At 54.0% G+C, this 18,153-nt stretch overlaps 1 protein-coding gene across 2 annotated transcripts in view; it reads left to right on the top strand.

Moving 5' to 3' along the window:
• The first annotated feature begins 1,050 nt into the window (after positions 1-1,050).
• ALDH1A3 (aldehyde dehydrogenase 1 family member A3) overlaps positions 1,051-18,153 on the top strand; it is a 44,782-nt gene continuing 27,679 nt past the window's right edge. The window contains exons 1-6 of one of the 2 annotated variants that reach the window (XM_042235022.1): positions 1,051-1,142; positions 7,407-7,511; positions 10,014-10,154; positions 14,649-14,778; positions 15,085-15,146; positions 17,524-17,652. In XM_042235022.1, coding sequence (XP_042090956.1) covers positions 1,086-1,142; positions 7,407-7,511; positions 10,014-10,154; positions 14,649-14,778; positions 15,085-15,146; positions 17,524-17,652 — 624 coding nt within the window. In that variant the 5' untranslated portion in view covers positions 1,051-1,085. Of the gene's footprint in view, positions 1,143-2,008; positions 2,185-7,406; positions 7,512-10,013; positions 10,155-14,648; positions 14,779-15,084; positions 15,147-17,523; positions 17,653-18,153 lie in introns of those variants that run through there. The other variant, XM_027957000.2, reaches the window with a different exon arrangement.

Raw genomic sequence — 18,153 nt, 5'->3', positions numbered from 1 at the left:
ACACCGGGAGGGATGCAACTAGCATCTGCGCCTGCGCCTCACTGTGCTCTCTGCTGCCCAGTGACATGGGGCCCTAGAGACAGGTGCCGCCCTTGGTGAAAGAAGGGTGTGGAAGGCAGGTAAGAGAAATCCCTCCCTGCCACCTTGCATGACCCACCCACACAGATCTGGCCCTGGTTCCTCCACTGCAGATGCCGTCTCAGGCAAGTATCTGCATGCTCCTGTTTACTCACCTGTAAAATGGGGAGAAGAGCATTTGCTTTCATCCTTTCCACTGAGTGGCAAGACAGGGGAGCAGAGGGAGCCTGCCGGTCTCAACAAGTCTCAAGCCAGGCCCGTCCTCCTGACCTGGGAGCCGCCTGCTATGGCTGAATACCCCACACCCATCCTAAGCTCCCCAGATCAGATGGGTGGATGTCAACAGGATGAGCCCCAGGGGAGGTGCTTGGTCCCCAAGGCCAGATGCTGCCCGTCAGGAGAGTCTGCAGGCCCTTCTGGGCCCCAGCACCCAAATTCTGGGCTCAGCATCCAGGCAGAGACTACGGCTTCAGACACTGCCCACAGGTTTCCAGGAGGATTGAGTAGGGGCCACGAGGACAGGGAGCCAAGGGTCTGGCAGGCGCAGCTAAGAAAAGAGACAGAATTGCTCTGGGACTCATCAGTGTCAGGAAGCACAGCATCAAGGACAGACTCAGTACATCAGTGAGTCCGCTCAGGGAACCCATTGTCCCCTTGCCCTGCCTCACGTGTGCATTCTAAGCCATAAGAGCACAGGAACCTTTCATGCCCAGAAGGCAGGTGGTCTGATGACAATTTTGGGCAAGTTTAAAAGCTTACTCCACAATCCCGAACACTCAGCAGCCCTGCAGTGAGGAAGAAGAGAGGGGACACAGATGCCACTGGAAACTCCAAAACAAACAGAAGGAGCCTGAGGACAGTAAGGAGTGTCTCCATTGTGTGTCACTGGAGATTACTCACAGAAGGAAATGGACGGAGGGGCTGTGGCTTCTGGGGATGAAACCACCGCTTTTGTCCCTCAGGTCGTGCCCCACATCATCCTTTCAGAAACTTGAGGAAAGACATGCATGAGAAGCCGCTTCCAAGTCTCAGATGGGACCTGGAGCAAGTCTCCTCTGGCACCGGTGGGTTCTCTGAAGAGAGCTGGCAAGTTGAGCAACCTATGGGACAAGCGCTTCCACTCAAAACAAAGCTGCAAAGATCTCATGGGCTTTCTCTCTCTCTTTTTCTGTTTTTCTTTCTTTTTTTTTTTAAATTGAAATATAATGCATGCATTTTAAAAAATCGAAACGGTTGCATCCCAGGGACTCAGGCTGGAGGCCCGCTGCGCAGCTGTGAAGGTCAGAGGCCGGCGGCCTGGGACGCCACAGCGCGGGGCAGGAAGGGCCAAAGGCTCTTCCCTCACCTTCTGCCCCTCGGTGTGCGACGCCCAGGGCCCGGGAGCTTCCTGCGCCGGCCGAGTGCGGCACGGCGGGCGTCGGTTCCGCAAGCCAGGCCCCGGCGGCGGCCGGACCCCAGGCCGAGGCACGTGGGCGGCGACGCGGGGCCGCCGCGCCGAGTCCCCGACGCGGGGCGCGGAGAGAGGCCCCCGGCGGGCCGGCCGGAGGGCGCGCCCTCCCCAGGAGGAGCGAGTGAGCCGAGCAGCGGCCGGCCGGGGGCGGCAGGTGCCACGGACGGGCTCGCTCGACCTCGGCGAGGGCGCCGGGGCAGCGGCCAGAGTCCCCGCTCCCCGTCCCGGGACTTCCGGGGCCCGGCGGAGCTCAGGGGCGCTCCTCCAAGGGCGGCCTGCCAGGCGGGGAGCGCGCGGCGCGGTGGCCGGGCCGGGGGTGGCCGGGCTCCCGCAGGGGCGGCGGGCGGGGTGGGGTGAGGCGGGCCGGCCCCCTCCCCGCCCGCCCGCCCGCCCTTCCTCCCGTCCTGCAGCCAATTAGACAACCCCCTCAGGCGGGAGGCGTGGGGCGCTCCATAAAGCGGCGCGGAGCTGTCACCCTGCGAGCAGGCTGCGCACCGCCCAGGCCGGAGCAGGCGCCGGGGACTCGGGCGCCGCGGGCCGGGGAGCGCCGAGGAGCCATGGCCACCCCCAACGGGGCTGTGGAGAACGGGCAGCCCGACAGGAGGGCGCCCGCCCTGCCGCGCCCCGTCCGCAACCTGGAGGTCCAGTTCACCAAGGTGAGACGGGCCCGCGTCCCACCCGACGGCAGCCTGGCTCTGCGCTGGGCTTGCCTGGCCGGGCGGGGGCGTGGACGAGGGGCCCGCAGGCCGCGAGCCCCGCCGCTGCGCTTGGGGCGTGCGGGTGCCTGGGGCGGCGGGGTCCGCTGGGCGCTTCTGGGACCCGAGCCTCGGCGCCGGGCCCGGCCCTCCCGAAGCCGCGTTCAGCGCTGGACATCCCGGCGGATGCCCGTGCCCCACCCGCGTCCGCCGCGCACCCCGAGAGGGACCCCGAGATTAGCACCCCCAGACGGACTCTCCGGCGCCGAACCCCGGGCGAGGGAGGCTCTGCAGCGGCCGCGCGGTGCCAGGCTGCGGCCGCTGCGGCCCCGACGTGCCCTTGCAGGCCCGTTTTGAAGGCCAGCGGTGGGCCGCGGGGACCGGCGCGGTGGTCTCCCCGCAGACTCTGAGGCGAGGTCTCCGGGGCTGGAGGGGTCGGGCTTCGGGGAGGTCAGAGGGTGCCTGAAAACACCGAGAGCCGCTCTGCGAGGTCAGGCTGCCCTGGGAAGCGTCCGGAAACGTCAGCGGGAGCAAGCGGAGAGAAGGGCACCTCCCGTGCTTAGCTCAGCTCGTCCCAGCTTACCAGCCGAGCAAGGGCTAGCGGGAAGGCGTCCCGGAGCCCCGGAGCCCCGGAGCCCCGAGACCCTGGTCTTGGCAGATCAGGGTCTCGGGTCTGGGCCTAAGAGACCGCGGGTTGCAGGGCTCCATCGTGCCGTGGAGTCCCGCACCTCGCGGTCCCTTCTGCGCCGCGGAGGCTGGGGCACCGCAAAGTGGCGGGATCACCTGCCTGGGGCAGAGAGGAAGATGGCGAGGCCTGAGCTGGGCACAGCTGGCAGCCCCGCGGCCAGCGCGGAGCGCGTCCTCTCCAGTGCAGGGACACCCTGAGGCTGTTTGGAAGCTACTGGACTGGGTCTGGGGGCATTTCAGGGACGTAGGCCGAAAGTCACTGTGGGCTTCGCTTTCCTCAAGTTTATCTCCTTTCATGTTTGCGTCTTATCCATTGCTATCACCCCCCACCCCGCCACCCCGACTTCAGCTGACACAGCACTTAGAAAATTCCTCCATCAATTTGCTTTCAAAAGTAGCAATTATGTGTCTCAAATAGTTTTAATCAAGCAGAGAAAGTTGCAGGCCACTATGTGTGGCCTTCAGATTCTGATCTCTTGGCACGTATGGTCGGCTGGACCTCTGATCACATGACATTATAAGTAACTGTTTCCAGAGGGCTCTGTAATCAACGGAGACAGCCCGATGGAGACCATTTTTAATGTAGTTTCATAAGTAGGAGCAGCTTCAGAGTGCAAATTCTGGGAACACTGAAAATAGTAGCTAAATATTTTTAGCCCCTAACACTGTTGGTTGTCACCTGTTATAGGTGATGGTGACATTTTGTTTTTCTTTTATAGCAACCAAAAATTATATATGTTGTTTTCCTATCCCTTTTAACCTTTTACAGTGCTATCAGAGCAATGTTGCCACATATGGAAAGTTGCCCCTTTGCAATTCTTTCTGGCCCTTTGCGAGCGTAGATACAGCCCTTACTTAGAGAGGTGGATCTTAGCACATTTGCAGAGTGACCAGTCAGTCTTTGTTGTCCATCTTCTTAGTGGAATAGAACTGGGTTGTGACTAAGGCTCAGGGGACGGCATGAGATGGAGGGGGCTGGAAAGCCAGATCCTTAGCAGCTTCTGGCGATGAAGACTGAGGAAGCCCAACAGCAGGCCTCTGCATCCTCTTTTCTGCTGGAGCCTCGCTGTCCCCGCTCCAGGCCCACCTCACGGAGGCCTCCTCCTAGCACTTGTAGGGTTGGGGCGCCAGGGTGGCTGTGACTGAGGGCAGGCAAGCAATGCTTGCAGAGCCTCTGCCTGCAGAGGCAGCCCCCAGTGCGAGGAAAGAAATGGAGAATCAGAGCTACAGAATCGAGGCCCTCCTGACGTGTGAGCGGTAACGGTCTGTTGTTTTTCAAACCCGACTCCTGATGCTTCTTGCTAATGGAGGACATGCAGGAAATGGGTCTGGGCCCCAGCCTTGGGGGACCACATCCCAGGGTAAGTCCAGTCTCTGTAAGGAAGAAGCGCCTTTGTTTGTTTGCATGTTTTAACATTGGGCTCTGTTCTCTGATTTGGGGGAGGGGAGGGTCCCCTAGAAGGCCCACATCGGTCTCAGAGGGTAGCAGCCCCTTTCACTGCAGAAGGTCCCTGACTTTCCTTAACAATCCTTAACAATTCAGTAGCAGAAAATTTCTTTTTTAAGATTTTCTGGCTCAATAAAACGCTGGATTTTGATGATTGTTTTCTATGAAAAGTAAAATTCCCTCAACTCTCCTTTTCTGAAAACACTGCTTTTGAGTAGAGCTGAGGTTCAGTGGAAGTTTCTGTAAGCGGTGACTACAGAACTCTCTTGTGTAACCGCTACCCTCACCTCCCTGGGGCACCTGACTGCAACCACGGCTGTGGTTTTCCAACTCAGTCTGGATAGGATGCCATTCCATTCCTCCAGTAAAGTGTGAATCCCATCCGCTCTGTGTAACATGGTTTTATTCCTCTGAAAGTTTTGTTTCTTACCAGTTCACAAGTCAAGGAAAACAGATTTTTTTTTTTAGACCCACTTGCCTGATTTGGGGTTCAAATCAAGAAAGCCAGCATAATTGATAAGCCACACTCTCTGACCCCTTCCTCATTTGTGTTTTCGTTTTCTTTTAGTGCAGAGTAAAATCAGCAGTAGAAACCACTTACAAGATTGCTTAGTAATGTAGTATAAAGCAAAAAATTTTGCTAAATTAGAAACATTGTGATGGGAAAATATGAGTAAAGTTGAGTAGCCTGAACTTTTTTTTTTTTAAGTTGCTGGTTAGAAAGGATTATGGATCAATGTCACAAAACAACCGAGTAATTATTTTTTGGGAAGAACATGCTTGAAGCTGAAGTATAACAGACATCTGATCATTGCAATGTGTTTTTATCCCCTTATTTATATTCTCTTCTACTACCTGCTCATTTTCCCTTCCCCTTGTAATTGATATCAGGAAGGTCCTAGAATCAGCAGATTTCACTGACAGTCTCTATTATCTAACCCACGAAATTTCATCTTCCGACAAATGGGCCTCTCTTCCTGGCTGCACTTTCCTCCCTGCGCTAACTTAACCCCTCTGCTCTACTTATTAATTTCTCACTGTTACCGAGTGATTGCTTGCTGGATGGCAAAAGTGAACTCTCGGATTTGGTTTCAGCTGGAAGAATAAGCCTGTAATTGTAGCCTGGCCTTTCCCACATGCTTCCCTGGGGGCCTGGCCTCAGGCTGAAGGCACTGAGCTTCCAGAAGTGGGATGGGTATGTCCTACAGTTGAAGGCCACTGTCAGCCTGGACCCCACACGAGCAGGCAGGGACACTGCTCACCTACCCCACCAGGGCTGGCCCTCTGTGCTTTGTCCCCACCACTCTCAAATTTCCCTGCTTTCCAGGGAGAGTTATCAAAACAGTACCCCAGTGGCTTCCCAGAGAAGGCTTCGTTTCCCTTGAGCTTCGGAGTTTTTACAGGACAGCTGAGGACAGAGAACAGACAGGTCACATGCTGGATAAATCGGCCACCCTCTCACCCATCCTCACCGGGGGACCAGGTATTCCAAATGAACGAAATTCACAGTTGTGGAAATTAGCCCTGTAGTCACAGTGATGGAAATTAGCCCTGTAGTGATGCAGTTCTCCCTTTAAATGAATCAAAGATAAGCATATAGATACATAGAATAAATGGATATAAAGACATGCATATAAATGTATGTGTATAAACATATGAATATAGATACGGAGGCTTCCCTGGTGGCTCAGCGGTAAAGAATCCACCTGCCAATACAGGAGACATAAGAGTCTCAGGTTCAATCCCTGAGTCAGGGAAGATCCCTTGGAGGAGAGCATGGCAACCCACTCCAGTATTCTTGCCTGGGGAATCCCATGGACAGAGGAGCCTGGAGGGCTGCAGTCCACGGAGTCACAAAGAGTCGGACACGACTGAGCAACTTAGCATGTACATAGATATGGAGATGGAATCTGATGAGCTGGTTCTGTATTTAGAAATTGTTGATGACATTTTACTCTGTGGAGATGCTTCAAAAGCATTTTAGCCATGTTCACTACTGGGGTCTCCCTGGTGCCACGATGGGCTCTGACCACGAGGTGGTCCCTAGCGGGTACAGCGGGAGAGTCTGTCCTCTTACTGGGGGGCCAGGACCTCCGTTCTGTGAGAAAATGGTCTGTGTGGTATCTGTCACCTCAGTTCCTAGTTCTTTTCCCCAAATCCTCTCTTTTAATATATTTTAAGAACTTAGGGTAAGCTAAGAGTAAATAGGACACATATTTCAGTGCATAGACCATGAAATTCTTTTTAGTTTGTTCATAATGTCTTTTTTTTTTTTTTAACGTCTCTATTCTTGGCTGTGTTCTAGATAACTGAGCCTCAGAACTAAGTGATTTTTGTGAGTTGATTCTTTAGTTCTGGATCTAAGCAGTTATTTGCAACATATGTTAATATAATCCGAACATTTCCTAACCCAGATATTTATCTTGCTATTCCAACACTGGCTTTTATTAAAGCCCAACATGAAAATAGACATTTTAAAGAGAATGGGGAGATAGCATTGATGTGCATTATTGAGGGCTAAAGGGTTAGAGTGAGATCCTTTTATAAATCCAGTTCCTTGGCGGATCCAGCTGGGGGTTGCAGCAGGAAGGAGGGAGAAGGGGACACTCACTGCTGGCATACTTTTCAGGGGCAGGCAGATTGCTTGGCACTGTGTGTGTGTGTGTGGGGGGGGGGTCCCCTGAACTTGATGAGTGTGTAAAATTTAACTCATGTCTTTTTTGTAACTAGCTCTTTTATTCTTCTGTGACTCCATCTTATTGTCTAAAAACATTTTAGAAAAAATTCTAAATTACTTCAGTTTTATTTTGACAATTTATAGTTCTCTGGAAATGTATTAAAAGTCAGAAGACTTGGATTCTGTTGATAATTCTGAGTGTACTCCCAGATGGGCACGTGACTGTCTCCCCCTTCCAGGTCCCACCTGTAAAACGGCAGGCAGGCAGGTTGGCAGGAGGGAAAGAAAAGACGTGACCTAAGGTCCGCAGCATGTTGGAATTATATGATTTTGATTTAAGCCTAATGCATTACAATTTCCTTTCCTGGTTAGATATTCATCAACAATGAATGGAACGAATCCAAGAGTGGAAAAAAGTTTGCCACGTATAACCCTTCAACTCTAGAGAAAATATGTGAAGTAGAAGAAGCAGATAAGGTGGGTGCCCTCCCCCTGGCCCAGTAATTCAATTACAGATCACTAGAGGATAAGGAAGTGCTTCAGCGTAGCTGTAAGTCAGAGCTGGCCCACACTGAGGTCGAACCTAAGCAAGCTGCTTCGTAGACACATGGCCCAGAATGGGATCAATTAGGGACCCTGGGCTGTAGAGTCCTTCTCCTTTGATAGATGTTTTTCCATCTGTGAGGATGACTTCAGCCGTCCTTATCATGTGGCTAAAGGAAAGGTTTTTATCAATGATTTGAACCTGGCAGCATTAAAGAATCTTTCCTGAAAGCATTTCCGGCTGGCTGGTGTGTTTCACCAAATGCAACATTCTGGCAGGAGACACTTTTTAAAAAAAAAAGACTTGAAGGAGACCAAAGACTTGCTAAGTCATGCAGAAGTAATAATGTTATGCAATTGCCAGATTTTTTTTTTTTCTACCAGAAACTTAAATGATTGTGTAAAGCTATAGCCTATAACCCTATTTGATAGTGCAGGGTATATTGTATAAGCTGACTCCAGTACTTTGGCCACCTCATGCAAAGAGTTGACTCATTGGAAAAGACTCTGATGCTGGGAGGGATTGGGGGCAGGAGGAGAAGGGGACGACAGAGGATGAGATGGCTGGATGGCATCCCCGACTCGATGGACATGAGTCTGAGTGAACTCCGGGAGATGGTGATGGACAGGGAGGCCTGGCGTGCTGCGATTCATGGGGTCGCAAAGAGTCGGACACGGCTGAGCAACTGAACTGACTGACATTATATATATGTAATATATTAATCGCATTATTACATATAAAGCTAAGAGACTCCTGGATATGTCCTTGATACATTTCAAACCATAAAATATCTTTTGAATATGTGTCATTAGGGAAAAGGTTGAAAGTACAACTTTTGTAAGGAGGGAAGAGGAACAGAGCCGTCTTCTCAACCACTGGAGTACTTACCTGATGTTCATAAATATGTAGGTAGTGTGAATGACATGTGTAAAATGGGCTTGAATTTGATTCTAGTAGCAAGATTTTTGTCACGGTGTGCCAAGCACCGTGTTTTTACCTGTTCAGCCCCTCCCGTGTGCAGCACCCCATGAAAAGCTCTGTGTCTATAATACTAGCACCGAGGAGCTTATGTGAAGACGTTAGGGTGTAGGAGTGGGACACGATGCTGAGCACGTCTCCCAGGTGTAGTACACAGGTTTCAGGGAGCAGTGAGATCCCCACCACGGGCTCTGGTTCATCCCATGGTCTGAGTGACTGTTCCAAGTACCAGAAGACAGAGGCTTCGCCATCCCTGCAGCTGGAGAATTCCTGGCCTCCACTCCAGAGCCTGGGACAAGGAATTCAAAGCACTAATATCTCCCTTGCCAAAGTTTCTACTCCCCTCCAAGTTCATTTTGGATACACAGAAGCTTGGTGGAGTGTCCCTCTTGACTGGTGCTGGGTGTCCACTGCTGGCTGCATCTCCCTAAGGAAGAGAGGCTCAGAGGGATCTGGGGAGTGAGCCCCTGATCATTACCAACCAAAGCCTCAAACCTCATTTTCTTGAGCATAAGAATGGATGTCAGGGAATTCCCTGGCAGTCCAGTGGTTAGGACTCTGAGCTTCCACTTCAGGGAATGCAGGTTCGATCCCTAGTCAGAGAACTAAGATTTGCAGGCCACATGGTGTGGCCAAGCAATATTAAAAAAATAAAAAATTTTGAAAGAATGGGTGACATTACTCTAAATAGCTCTCGTTCTTTCCTAGTAAAGATTTGATTGTAATTTTTCTGTCAGTGCCCAGAAGATCCAGCTCTTTGTCTATAAAATGATCACAGCTCCCAGGGGATAGCTGATAGTGTTGTTTAGCTGCTCCTCAGTCCATGGGATTTCCAGGCAAGAATACTAGAGTGGGTTACTATTTCCTTTTCCAGGGGATCTTTCTGACCCAGGGATTGAAATCGCATCTCCTGCATGTCAGGCAGAGCCACCAGGGAAGCCCCAGGGTAGGTGAAGTGAGGCTAAAGGGAGAAGTCCCTGACGCGGGCTTTTCCAATGCGGTCAGTTCTGAGATCCAGAGGAGGATTCTTGCCCCCGTTCTTGGACCGCATGTGGTTCTCAGCTGGAGTAAAGTGCCAAGACAGACATTTCCCACCTCATTGGTGAGCTGTGGGAGTGTGTTTGTGTCCAAACTTAGGTAGCAAGTCGATGCTCTCTTCCTACATAGGTCAGCAAGAAAAATGATTACAGTCACTGGTCTTATGACTCTTTTAAATACTTTGTACAATCAGAAGGAAAGTTAATCCTTGGCCCTTGTAGAAAACTTGAAAGACTTAAAGCAAAAACAAAATCCCTTAAAGTCCCTGACCATTGACGTGATTAGAACCTTGGCGACTGCTCTGAGCTGCCCGCCCACCTCCGTCCTCTGTGCCAGGATGGAGGCCGGACTCTGCAGTTCCTGGACAGCCGAGCCCTCCGCGAAAGGTGACACGCTCTCTCGGTTGTTCGGCCTTGCAGCCTGACGTGGACAAGGCGGTGGAGGCCGCCCAAGCCGCCTTCCAGAGGGGCTCTCCGTGGCGCCGGCTGGACGCCCCGAGCCGCGGCCGGCTGCTGCAGCAGCTGGCGGACCTGGTGGAGCGGGACCGCGCCGTCCTGGCGGTGAGTACCCGGGACCGCGCGCGCGGGGAGGGGGGAGGCCCGCTGGCCCCGGGGCCGCCCCTTCCCGGCGGCGCAGGAGAGCGGACTGGAGTGCGGGGTCGGGAGGAGGAGGGAGCGCGCCGTCCGGGCAGTGAGCACCCGCGCCCGCGCAGGGAGGGGGGCGTGGCCCGCTGGCCCCCGGGCCCGCCCCTTCCCGGCGCACGAGACAGGACTCGGTGCCGGTTGGGAGGTGGTGGGGCTGCGCTGCCCTCTGAGGCACGGCTCTCCAGCCCCCGGCCGGCGTCGCACCCCTGGACTCAGACGATCCGTTCTGAGGTCACACTTTTGCCCCTGCCGCTGTCTTCTCTGCCTGAGGAAGTTCGGCTGCACTAGTGGCTGCAAGACTCGAGATGCTCACAGACAGCCGGGCTGGGCCGCACCTTGGTCCTACCTGCACAGTTAGGAGCTTAGCTTGTTTTCTTACATCAACTCCTTTCCAAACTGAAATTTAACCTCATCCTCAGGGACAGTGTCTATGAAATTACAGGTGTAATGTGCCGGTGTGGTGTTTCTAATGCTTATTAAAATAAATGCTACCCCTTGACACAGAAAAAGTGTCCATATATCGCTTTAAAATCACCCGTTTCACCCTTGAAATGGGCAGTGGTGAGTGTGTGTGGAGTGATGGTGAGGGATAACTTAGCTACAGGAAACTTCAGAGTGTGAAAGACCTAGGTTCGAACTCTCAGCTCTGCCGCTTTATTAGCTGCGTGACTTTGGACAACTTGCTCAGCCTCCCTGAGTGTATGTTTCTTCACGGAGAAAGTCACTATTATTGATATCTGAGTGTTGTGACAATGATCCACTTAAAATCTTTTGCAGTCCCCGTCATCCAGTAAGCACTAAACAGATGAAGTTATTAATAATGCCATCTGAGGACCAGGTTCTAAGCTCAGCTGTGTGCTCTCCTGGTGATTTCTAGCACCGTAATTCCTCAGCTGCAAAATGTGGATCTTTATTCATCCCATTGTGTGAGGCTGGGCTGCTCTCATGAGATGGGCTGTGAAGACATTTAGGAGTAGCAAGTGCAGAATTTACTGGGATCCTCAGACCTTCCTTTGTCCTTGCGGTGGGTGATTGATCGGAGGAGATCCTGGGGCCCTGGGGCCTTTTCCTTAGAGGCCTGCACACGCAGCTCTCATAGCTCAGACTCCCGTGTAACACTTGTCCCAGAACTGGAGGCCCAGTTGGTCGGAAAGGAAACCTCCTTTTTGGCCTCTGATTTGGAAAAACAGTTCTTTCCTTTCTTGATTTGATGTTGGGAATGAGTGGTCAGGTGGACACCGGCGTGGAGGTCAGCGCCAGAGAGGACACTGAGATTCTCTTGGCCTTGCGTGTGTGTCATGGGTGGAGGCTGGAGAAACTCCATTTCGGGTGCTGCTCGGGGGTGTGTTGCCCTGCGGGTGCGTCCACAAACACGGAGAGACCTGCAGCTTCCTTCCTCCGCCCCAGCTGGCCGGCCTGCAGTGGGGGAGAGAGATCCCTCCAGGGTCAGTGTCTCTCTCCACAGAGCCTCTGGTTCTTCCTGCAGCAAAAGCCAGTCTCAACTCTCAAGCTGCCAAACTGGCTTCTTCAAAAACATTTCTGTTTTCCCCCAGCATGAGCTCATCCGTCTGCAATGTCCGTGAGGACTCAGAGCAGGCGGGAGAGGATGTGCCCGGTACCCTCCCCTCCCTGTCCTTAAGCGTCAGTATCATCTTGGGGCGCGGTGGCTGCAAGGCCCCCCCACACACACACACACTTCACCTTCAGCCCTCTCGGCCGTCCTGGAAGGCTGCTGTGAGTACATGGAGCAGGGTGCCTCTGCCATCAAGACTCACTGCCCACGAGAAGTAAGGTCCAGCTCTTCACCACACCGTGGAAGGGGCAAAGCGAGTGACCGGCAAATACAGTTTTTAGAACCCAGACTGCATCAAGGGAAAGCACGCCCTTGAGAGGGTTTTCCTGCCTTCTCCTGCACAAAATGCCTCTTCCGTCATGTTCCCTTGCCAGCTTGGTGGCTCTGACGGAGCTGGGCCTGAATACTTTGTGTTCAGTGTTTGGAGACCGTGGGCAGATCCAGCGGCCCTGGCGCTTTTTCCCTCACCACGGTGCCTGGACCCAGGCTCTGGTGTTTGCATGCTCATCTCGGGAGCCTCCAAAGAGGAGCTGTCGCTGTTTGCTCTTGTCTCAAGCAGAGCCCCATTTCAACTTCTGAGCCCTTCATTTCAACTTCAGCACTAGGGTATCGTGGGCATGTCCCCACCGCACTTTCCCTTCATTCTTTCGTATTTAAGGGTTAGCATGTGTTGATTTCTCAAAAGGTATATTTTTCTCCTAAAATGTTAAAAAGAAACTTAAAAGCAGCTGTGGTTCTCTCATGGTCCAGCCACAATAATTGTTTAAAAGTCCCGGCGAGTAGCTAACTCTTCATCTCTCTGCTTCATGTCTGCGTAATCACCTGAAAATTGTTTTTGATTTTTTTTTTAAAAGAATTTCCTTTCTAAAGCTATCGTGACCCAGTTTTGCTTGGAAAGATTCCATAACACCAACCTGGCAAATTCCTGTTATCACGAGAGTAAGCAAACATGACTAAATTAATAATAAAAATAGTCAATGCTTGTTGAATGCTCACTCTGTCCCAGGCTTGTTGCAGGCACTTGATCTGTAGTGTTTATCATCCTGTTTCAAAGATAAGAATGCTGTGGCCCAGAGAGGTTAGGTCATCTGTCCTAGTTTACCCAGCCGGAGGGTGAGCCAGGACTGGAGCTGGGCAGTGGCTCAGGCCCCGCATGTCCCCACAAAGCTCTGCCCAGCCCTTCCCTTTTTTCCCCATCCCAGAAAAGCACCAAGAACAAGCTCCAGGTTCTGCTGATAGACGACCAGATGCTGTGTGGAGCAACTGGGCCCTGGAGAATTTTGGCATTATTTACAATTGTTGAGTTCCCCCTGGGAAAAGAAAAGTTCCAACTTGGAATGTAAATCAGTAGGAGCCAAAGGTACAGCGTACTGGCTATTACATTGCCCTGACTGGATCCCTGAGCAGCTTTCACCAGGGCTGGGACACCAGACCCAGACCAGCCCTGTCATCTCTAGCAACACACACTCCTGTCTCCTCACTGTCCCCAGATGAGGACTGCTGACCACCTGTCTGGCCCCAAAAGGGAAAAGGACGACAATCGTCACAGCTCTTATTACCATCATTTGAACAGTGGATGTGACTGGTACCATGGGTGGACACTGCTGTTAGTGCCTTATGAATGGGACTCCTTTAACCCACACAGGACTCCCGTAAGGTAGATACCATTATTAGTGTTGTTTTACAGATGAGGGAACTGAGGCAGGATGACATTCAGGGACTTGCCACGGCCACTCAGCTAAGAAAGGGTTGCCTCCTGTTCAGAGAATGCTTGGTTCATTCCTGAAGCAAAGATAAGGTGGCGCCAGCCTTTCACCTGGCCACCCTACACGCCCTGGTGCAAAAGTCCAGGGCAGCGGCCTGGAGAGCCTCGCTGACCTGATGGAAGTCAGAAGGCCCGGACTCAGTGCCGGCCGTGCCCCTGCCTGCCTGGTAACATAAATGGGTCCTGGGCTCCGTTAGCCTTGGAGTCTGCACCCTGAAGCGGGAGCAGAGCTGTCCGTTGGAGGCGAGGCGTCTGCACCTGCGCGCGGAGGGTCCTCTCTTCCTCTATAAACCAGCATCTCGCCCCAGCGCCTTTGCGACCAGAATCCTGCCCTGGGCTCTGTGTCAGGGTGGCTGCTTCCTGCAGCCACGGATGACGATGGGCGGCTGCAGCCTTGGGCTCACCTGGGGCCGCTTGTCTGAGGGACACGGGGGTTCTTTTGAGCCTGGTTGGAAACAGAAAAGAATCCGTACCATTGAGTGGCTGCGTGCTCGCCTGGGGAGTAGTCACCCCTCACCACCCAGGGCAAGCCTGCTCGTTTCCCAGCCCGCATCAGGCTGGCGGCCCCGTCCTGGGAGAGGAGCGCGGAGTCGCGCCTCTGCGCTGCTTGTCTACCCGCGAGGCCGAGAAGAGAGAACCCAGGGACCCTTCTCCTTTGTTAGAGGACCTAGCCCCCTTCCCAGCCAACCTGAAGCCGGCACACCTTCTGCGAGCTTCCTGGAGCGCGCGGACTCGAGTCGCCAACTGCGCTCCAGAAGGAGGACAGAAGGCCTGCCAGGGCGCATTTATTCCCTCCCAGAGAGGCGCCAGAACAGCCGCTGCCGTCCTTCACGGGACCCGTGGCCATGCTCTGGCCGATCCCCCAGGTTGAGGTGCTCTGAAAGAAAAGCAGTCCTTGACAGCCTGGGACAGGCCTTCTTTTGAACGTGCTGTCTTGCTTTCCGAGGCTTGCGTGGCTCTGAGGTCCTGAGGGCAGCACTCCAGGATCCCGCTCTCCCTCCCTGCGCTCTTTGCCAACCTGAGGGTCAAACGGAAAACCGTGTCTTAAAAACATGTCGTCTTATGATTGCAGACCCTGGAAACGATGGACACAGGGAAGCCGTTCCTTCACGCCTTTTTCATCGACCTGGAAGGCTGTATCAAAACCCTTCGATACTTTGCTGGGTGGGCAGACAAAATACAGGGCAGGACCATCCCCACAGGTGAGCCAGCTCAGAACTCCCGGCCCAGTCTTCTTTCTCCTCCAGGCAGCCTCTTCAGAGCAGCCTCTGATTTCTCTCCAGAGCATCCTTCCCACGCCCCCTGGCAAAAGAAACGGCACTGTGCCGATTCTTCCTCTAAGGAATTTTGCTTTTGAAATTGAGTTAAAAATCACTTCTTTATGAAACAGATAGGACTTAGAGTTGACTCTTTGATGGGCCTCTGGGTTTGTTTCTTGTCTTTTTAACTACTTAGGATTCTTAAGCTTGATCCACGTGAGATTGAGAGATTCTTCATCTCTCTTCCAGATGACAATGTTGTGTGTTTCACCAGGCACGAGCCCATCGGTGTATGTGGGGCCATCACTCCTGTAAGTAGGGCAGCTTTTCTTGCGAGATCTGTAGATCCCACCCCACTGCACTGCAGTCTTGGGAACCCGTCTCTAGTGGGTTTTGCTTTGACTGCGGTGGCACTAGCGGAGCATTGCTGTGTGGCATGGACCTTGATGCTTGGGGGCTGAGATGGACCCGACCCCATTCCTGTTCTCAAGGGGCCAATTCCAGGAATGCAGCAGAAGACACATGGATTCCAACCAGAGGGGTCAGGAATGGTCAGCTCCCCTTGGGCAGGAGGCTCTCAACTGGGCCTTGAAGGCTAGGAAAGAGTTGTTCCCCAGGACAAAGGGGTTTCTGAGCATAGGAATGGCCTGCAGGAGAGTGGAGAAGTGTCTGGCTACTTGGGGGCAAGTGGGATAGCTGGTGAGGTGGGAGCTTAGGCAGGGACAAAGTGAGGATGAGGAGGCGGACCCGGCAGGTGGGGCAGCCCAGCATCCAGCACCATGCTGCCCAGGGCCCAGGACTTTACTTTCTGGGTAGGGGAGCGCCTGGCAGGTGCCAGGGCTGCTGTGATTCTGCCGTCTGTGGGAGGAAGGCCCAGGCCACCGTGGCAGCTGCGGAGGCAGGCAGCAGTGTGGAGAGGCCTGGAGAAGCACTCTCTGGGGGCAAGGAAGGGGTGACGCTTCAGTAATCAGGTTTGAGAGCCAGTCAATGGTCAGGCCAGAGGTGCTCTTGCCCATCAAGTTGGGAAGCGGTCCCCTAAAGATGGATGTAGATTGAGAAAAGAAGAGGGCCCAGGGGAGCTCCGCGGACCCCTAAGGAATCCCAGGGAGAAGCCTGAGCAGCCAGGGTCAGGGGCCCCCCAGGGGCATGACACATCTTCAGAGAGAGATTGCGGTCGACGGGGTCATTTCCATCCTCCGTCTCCATCTCCAGGTTGTCTCCTACCTGGAAGTTCAAAACAAAAGAGAGACCTACTGTTAGATGTGCTCCCCAAGAGAGGTGCCAGGGGTGTCTTCGATGTAGCTGGGGCCAATGGAAAGGGCACATGGGCCTGGGCCTTCCAGAAGCTGCAGTGAGAGAGCAGGGAGCCAGGAGGAGAGGCAGAGGCCAGGAGAAGGTGCAGCTTTGCTTGTCGGAGGGGAGAGCTGATGGCATCTGTGTGCTTAGGAGTGGGGGTCTAGAAGACGAGCAGAGCCAGGGGACCAGCGGGGCTGTGCCTGCTGTTATCAGCCAGCCTCACGGGCCCCTGGGACCTGGGGTGTTCTGTTTGGTGTACAGTGGTAGGAATTTCAGACAGAGCTGGGGCGAAATCTAGCTGGCCGTTCATCAGCCCTGCTGGAGGAGAGGCATCCACGGAGCCTAAGGAGCCAAATGGGGGGAGTGGGCACAGGGATGAGGGCTGGCTAGAATCAAGCTTGGTGTGCTCTTGGAGACGCTCGGTTTCACCTCGTCTCATCACAGATGACACTTAGGCAACAGTGCGGTGAGGGAAACGAGCCTGGCTGTGAATCTGGCCTTCGTCTGACAGTTGGGACCTTGGTCCAGTGAGCTCACCCTCTGTGCCGCGTCCCCTCTTCTGTCGAGGGGAGTGGCAGTGTGACTGCCCCCGCACAGGTGTTTTGGGATCAGATGAGTTCAGCGTTTGGAACTGCACCAGGCTCACAGTGGGCGCCCAGTGGGCGAGGGTGCTTCTCAGGCCTGATGCCAGAGAGACTTTGGTGTCCCTGCCTCTGTGGTGAAAGGAGGACAAGAAAGTGTTTTCCAAGATAAATGTCACCAAACACCCATCGGGCAGGGGTCGGTCTGTGCTCTGTAGGAAGAGAGATAGGGGTTGAGGCCAGGCAGGCCTGAGTTGAGGAGAGGCAGGCCTCATTCCTTTGGGGCTTTTCCCAGGTACTAACGTGCTGCTGGCATTGTTAACCTGCAGGAGGAGATGGTAGCACGCCTACAGCAGAATCCTCTTTGCAGTGGCCACCTATTAGCATCTCCTAGGGTGCAGTTCAGGAGACGCTGGGCAGGAATGCAGTTCTGATCATTGCATGCTGCTGTTGCTCCTGCTTAGCTGCTTCACTCATTTCTGATCTGTGCGACCCTGTGGACTGTATGAGGACCCTGCCAGGCTCCTCTGCCCATGGCAGTCTCTAGGCTAGAATATTGGAGTGGGTAACCATTCCCTTCTCCGGGGGATCTTGTCGACCCAGGGATCAAACCCGGTGCTCTCATACTGCAGGCAGGTTCTTTATCCCTGAGCCACCAGGGAAGCCCCTGATCGTTGCATATTCCTGTGTGACCTCCTATACCCCGCATCTAAACCATGCAAAGCAAGTGCTCCCTGCAGGCATCCCTGGGCCTTGGGGATGGCGGCGTGGGCAGCCCCGGGGCCCCCAACCCCTCTGTGTTCTGCTACAGTGGAACTTCCCTCTGCTGATGCTGGTGTGGAAGCTGGCTCCTGCTCTCTGCTGCGGGAACACCGTGGTCTTGAAGCCGGCGGAGCAGACCCCCCTCACCGCCCTCTACCTGGGCTCTCTGATCAAAGAGGTGAGACGTCCCAGGAGAAAATGCTCTATGTTATCAGGAACATTCCCACTCCCGGGAGCCGGGCCGCCGCCAGAGATGAGCCTGCCCTGCAGAGCCGGGCCGTGCGTGCCAGCGCCCGCTGGCTCCCGGCTGAGTGGGACGGGAATGCCTCCTGGTTTCACTTGGCAGCTGCTCCTCCCTGCTCCTGCTTGTGGCTGCTGAACTAGAAGGGACTCCATTCCTCCCCTGATCCCAATGAGAATGCTTCCTTCTGATGACGAGCTCAAACCTGTGGTCTCTGGCCAAATGTTTTGTCTAGAGAATTTACAAGGGGGTCGCTTGAGAGGTGACTTCTCCAGACCCTGTCTGCGTGGTGTCCATCCTTCTCCTGGAGCTGTGACCCCCACCAGCACCCCCAGAGGGGCTGCTACGAGCCCCAGCCTCCTCCCCAGCGCTGGCTCTCAGGCGCCTGTCCTCTCCCTGGCAGCTACCACTTGGGGAAATGAGCTGCCCAAAGGGCCA

Source organism: Ovis aries, chromosome 18, assembly GCF_016772045.2.
Source record: "Ovis aries strain OAR_USU_Benz2616 breed Rambouillet chromosome 18, ARS-UI_Ramb_v3.0, whole genome shotgun sequence".
NCBI classification, from domain to species: domain Eukaryota; kingdom Metazoa; phylum Chordata; class Mammalia; order Artiodactyla; family Bovidae; genus Ovis; species Ovis aries.
This window is presented reverse-complemented; position numbering and strand designations above follow the sequence as displayed.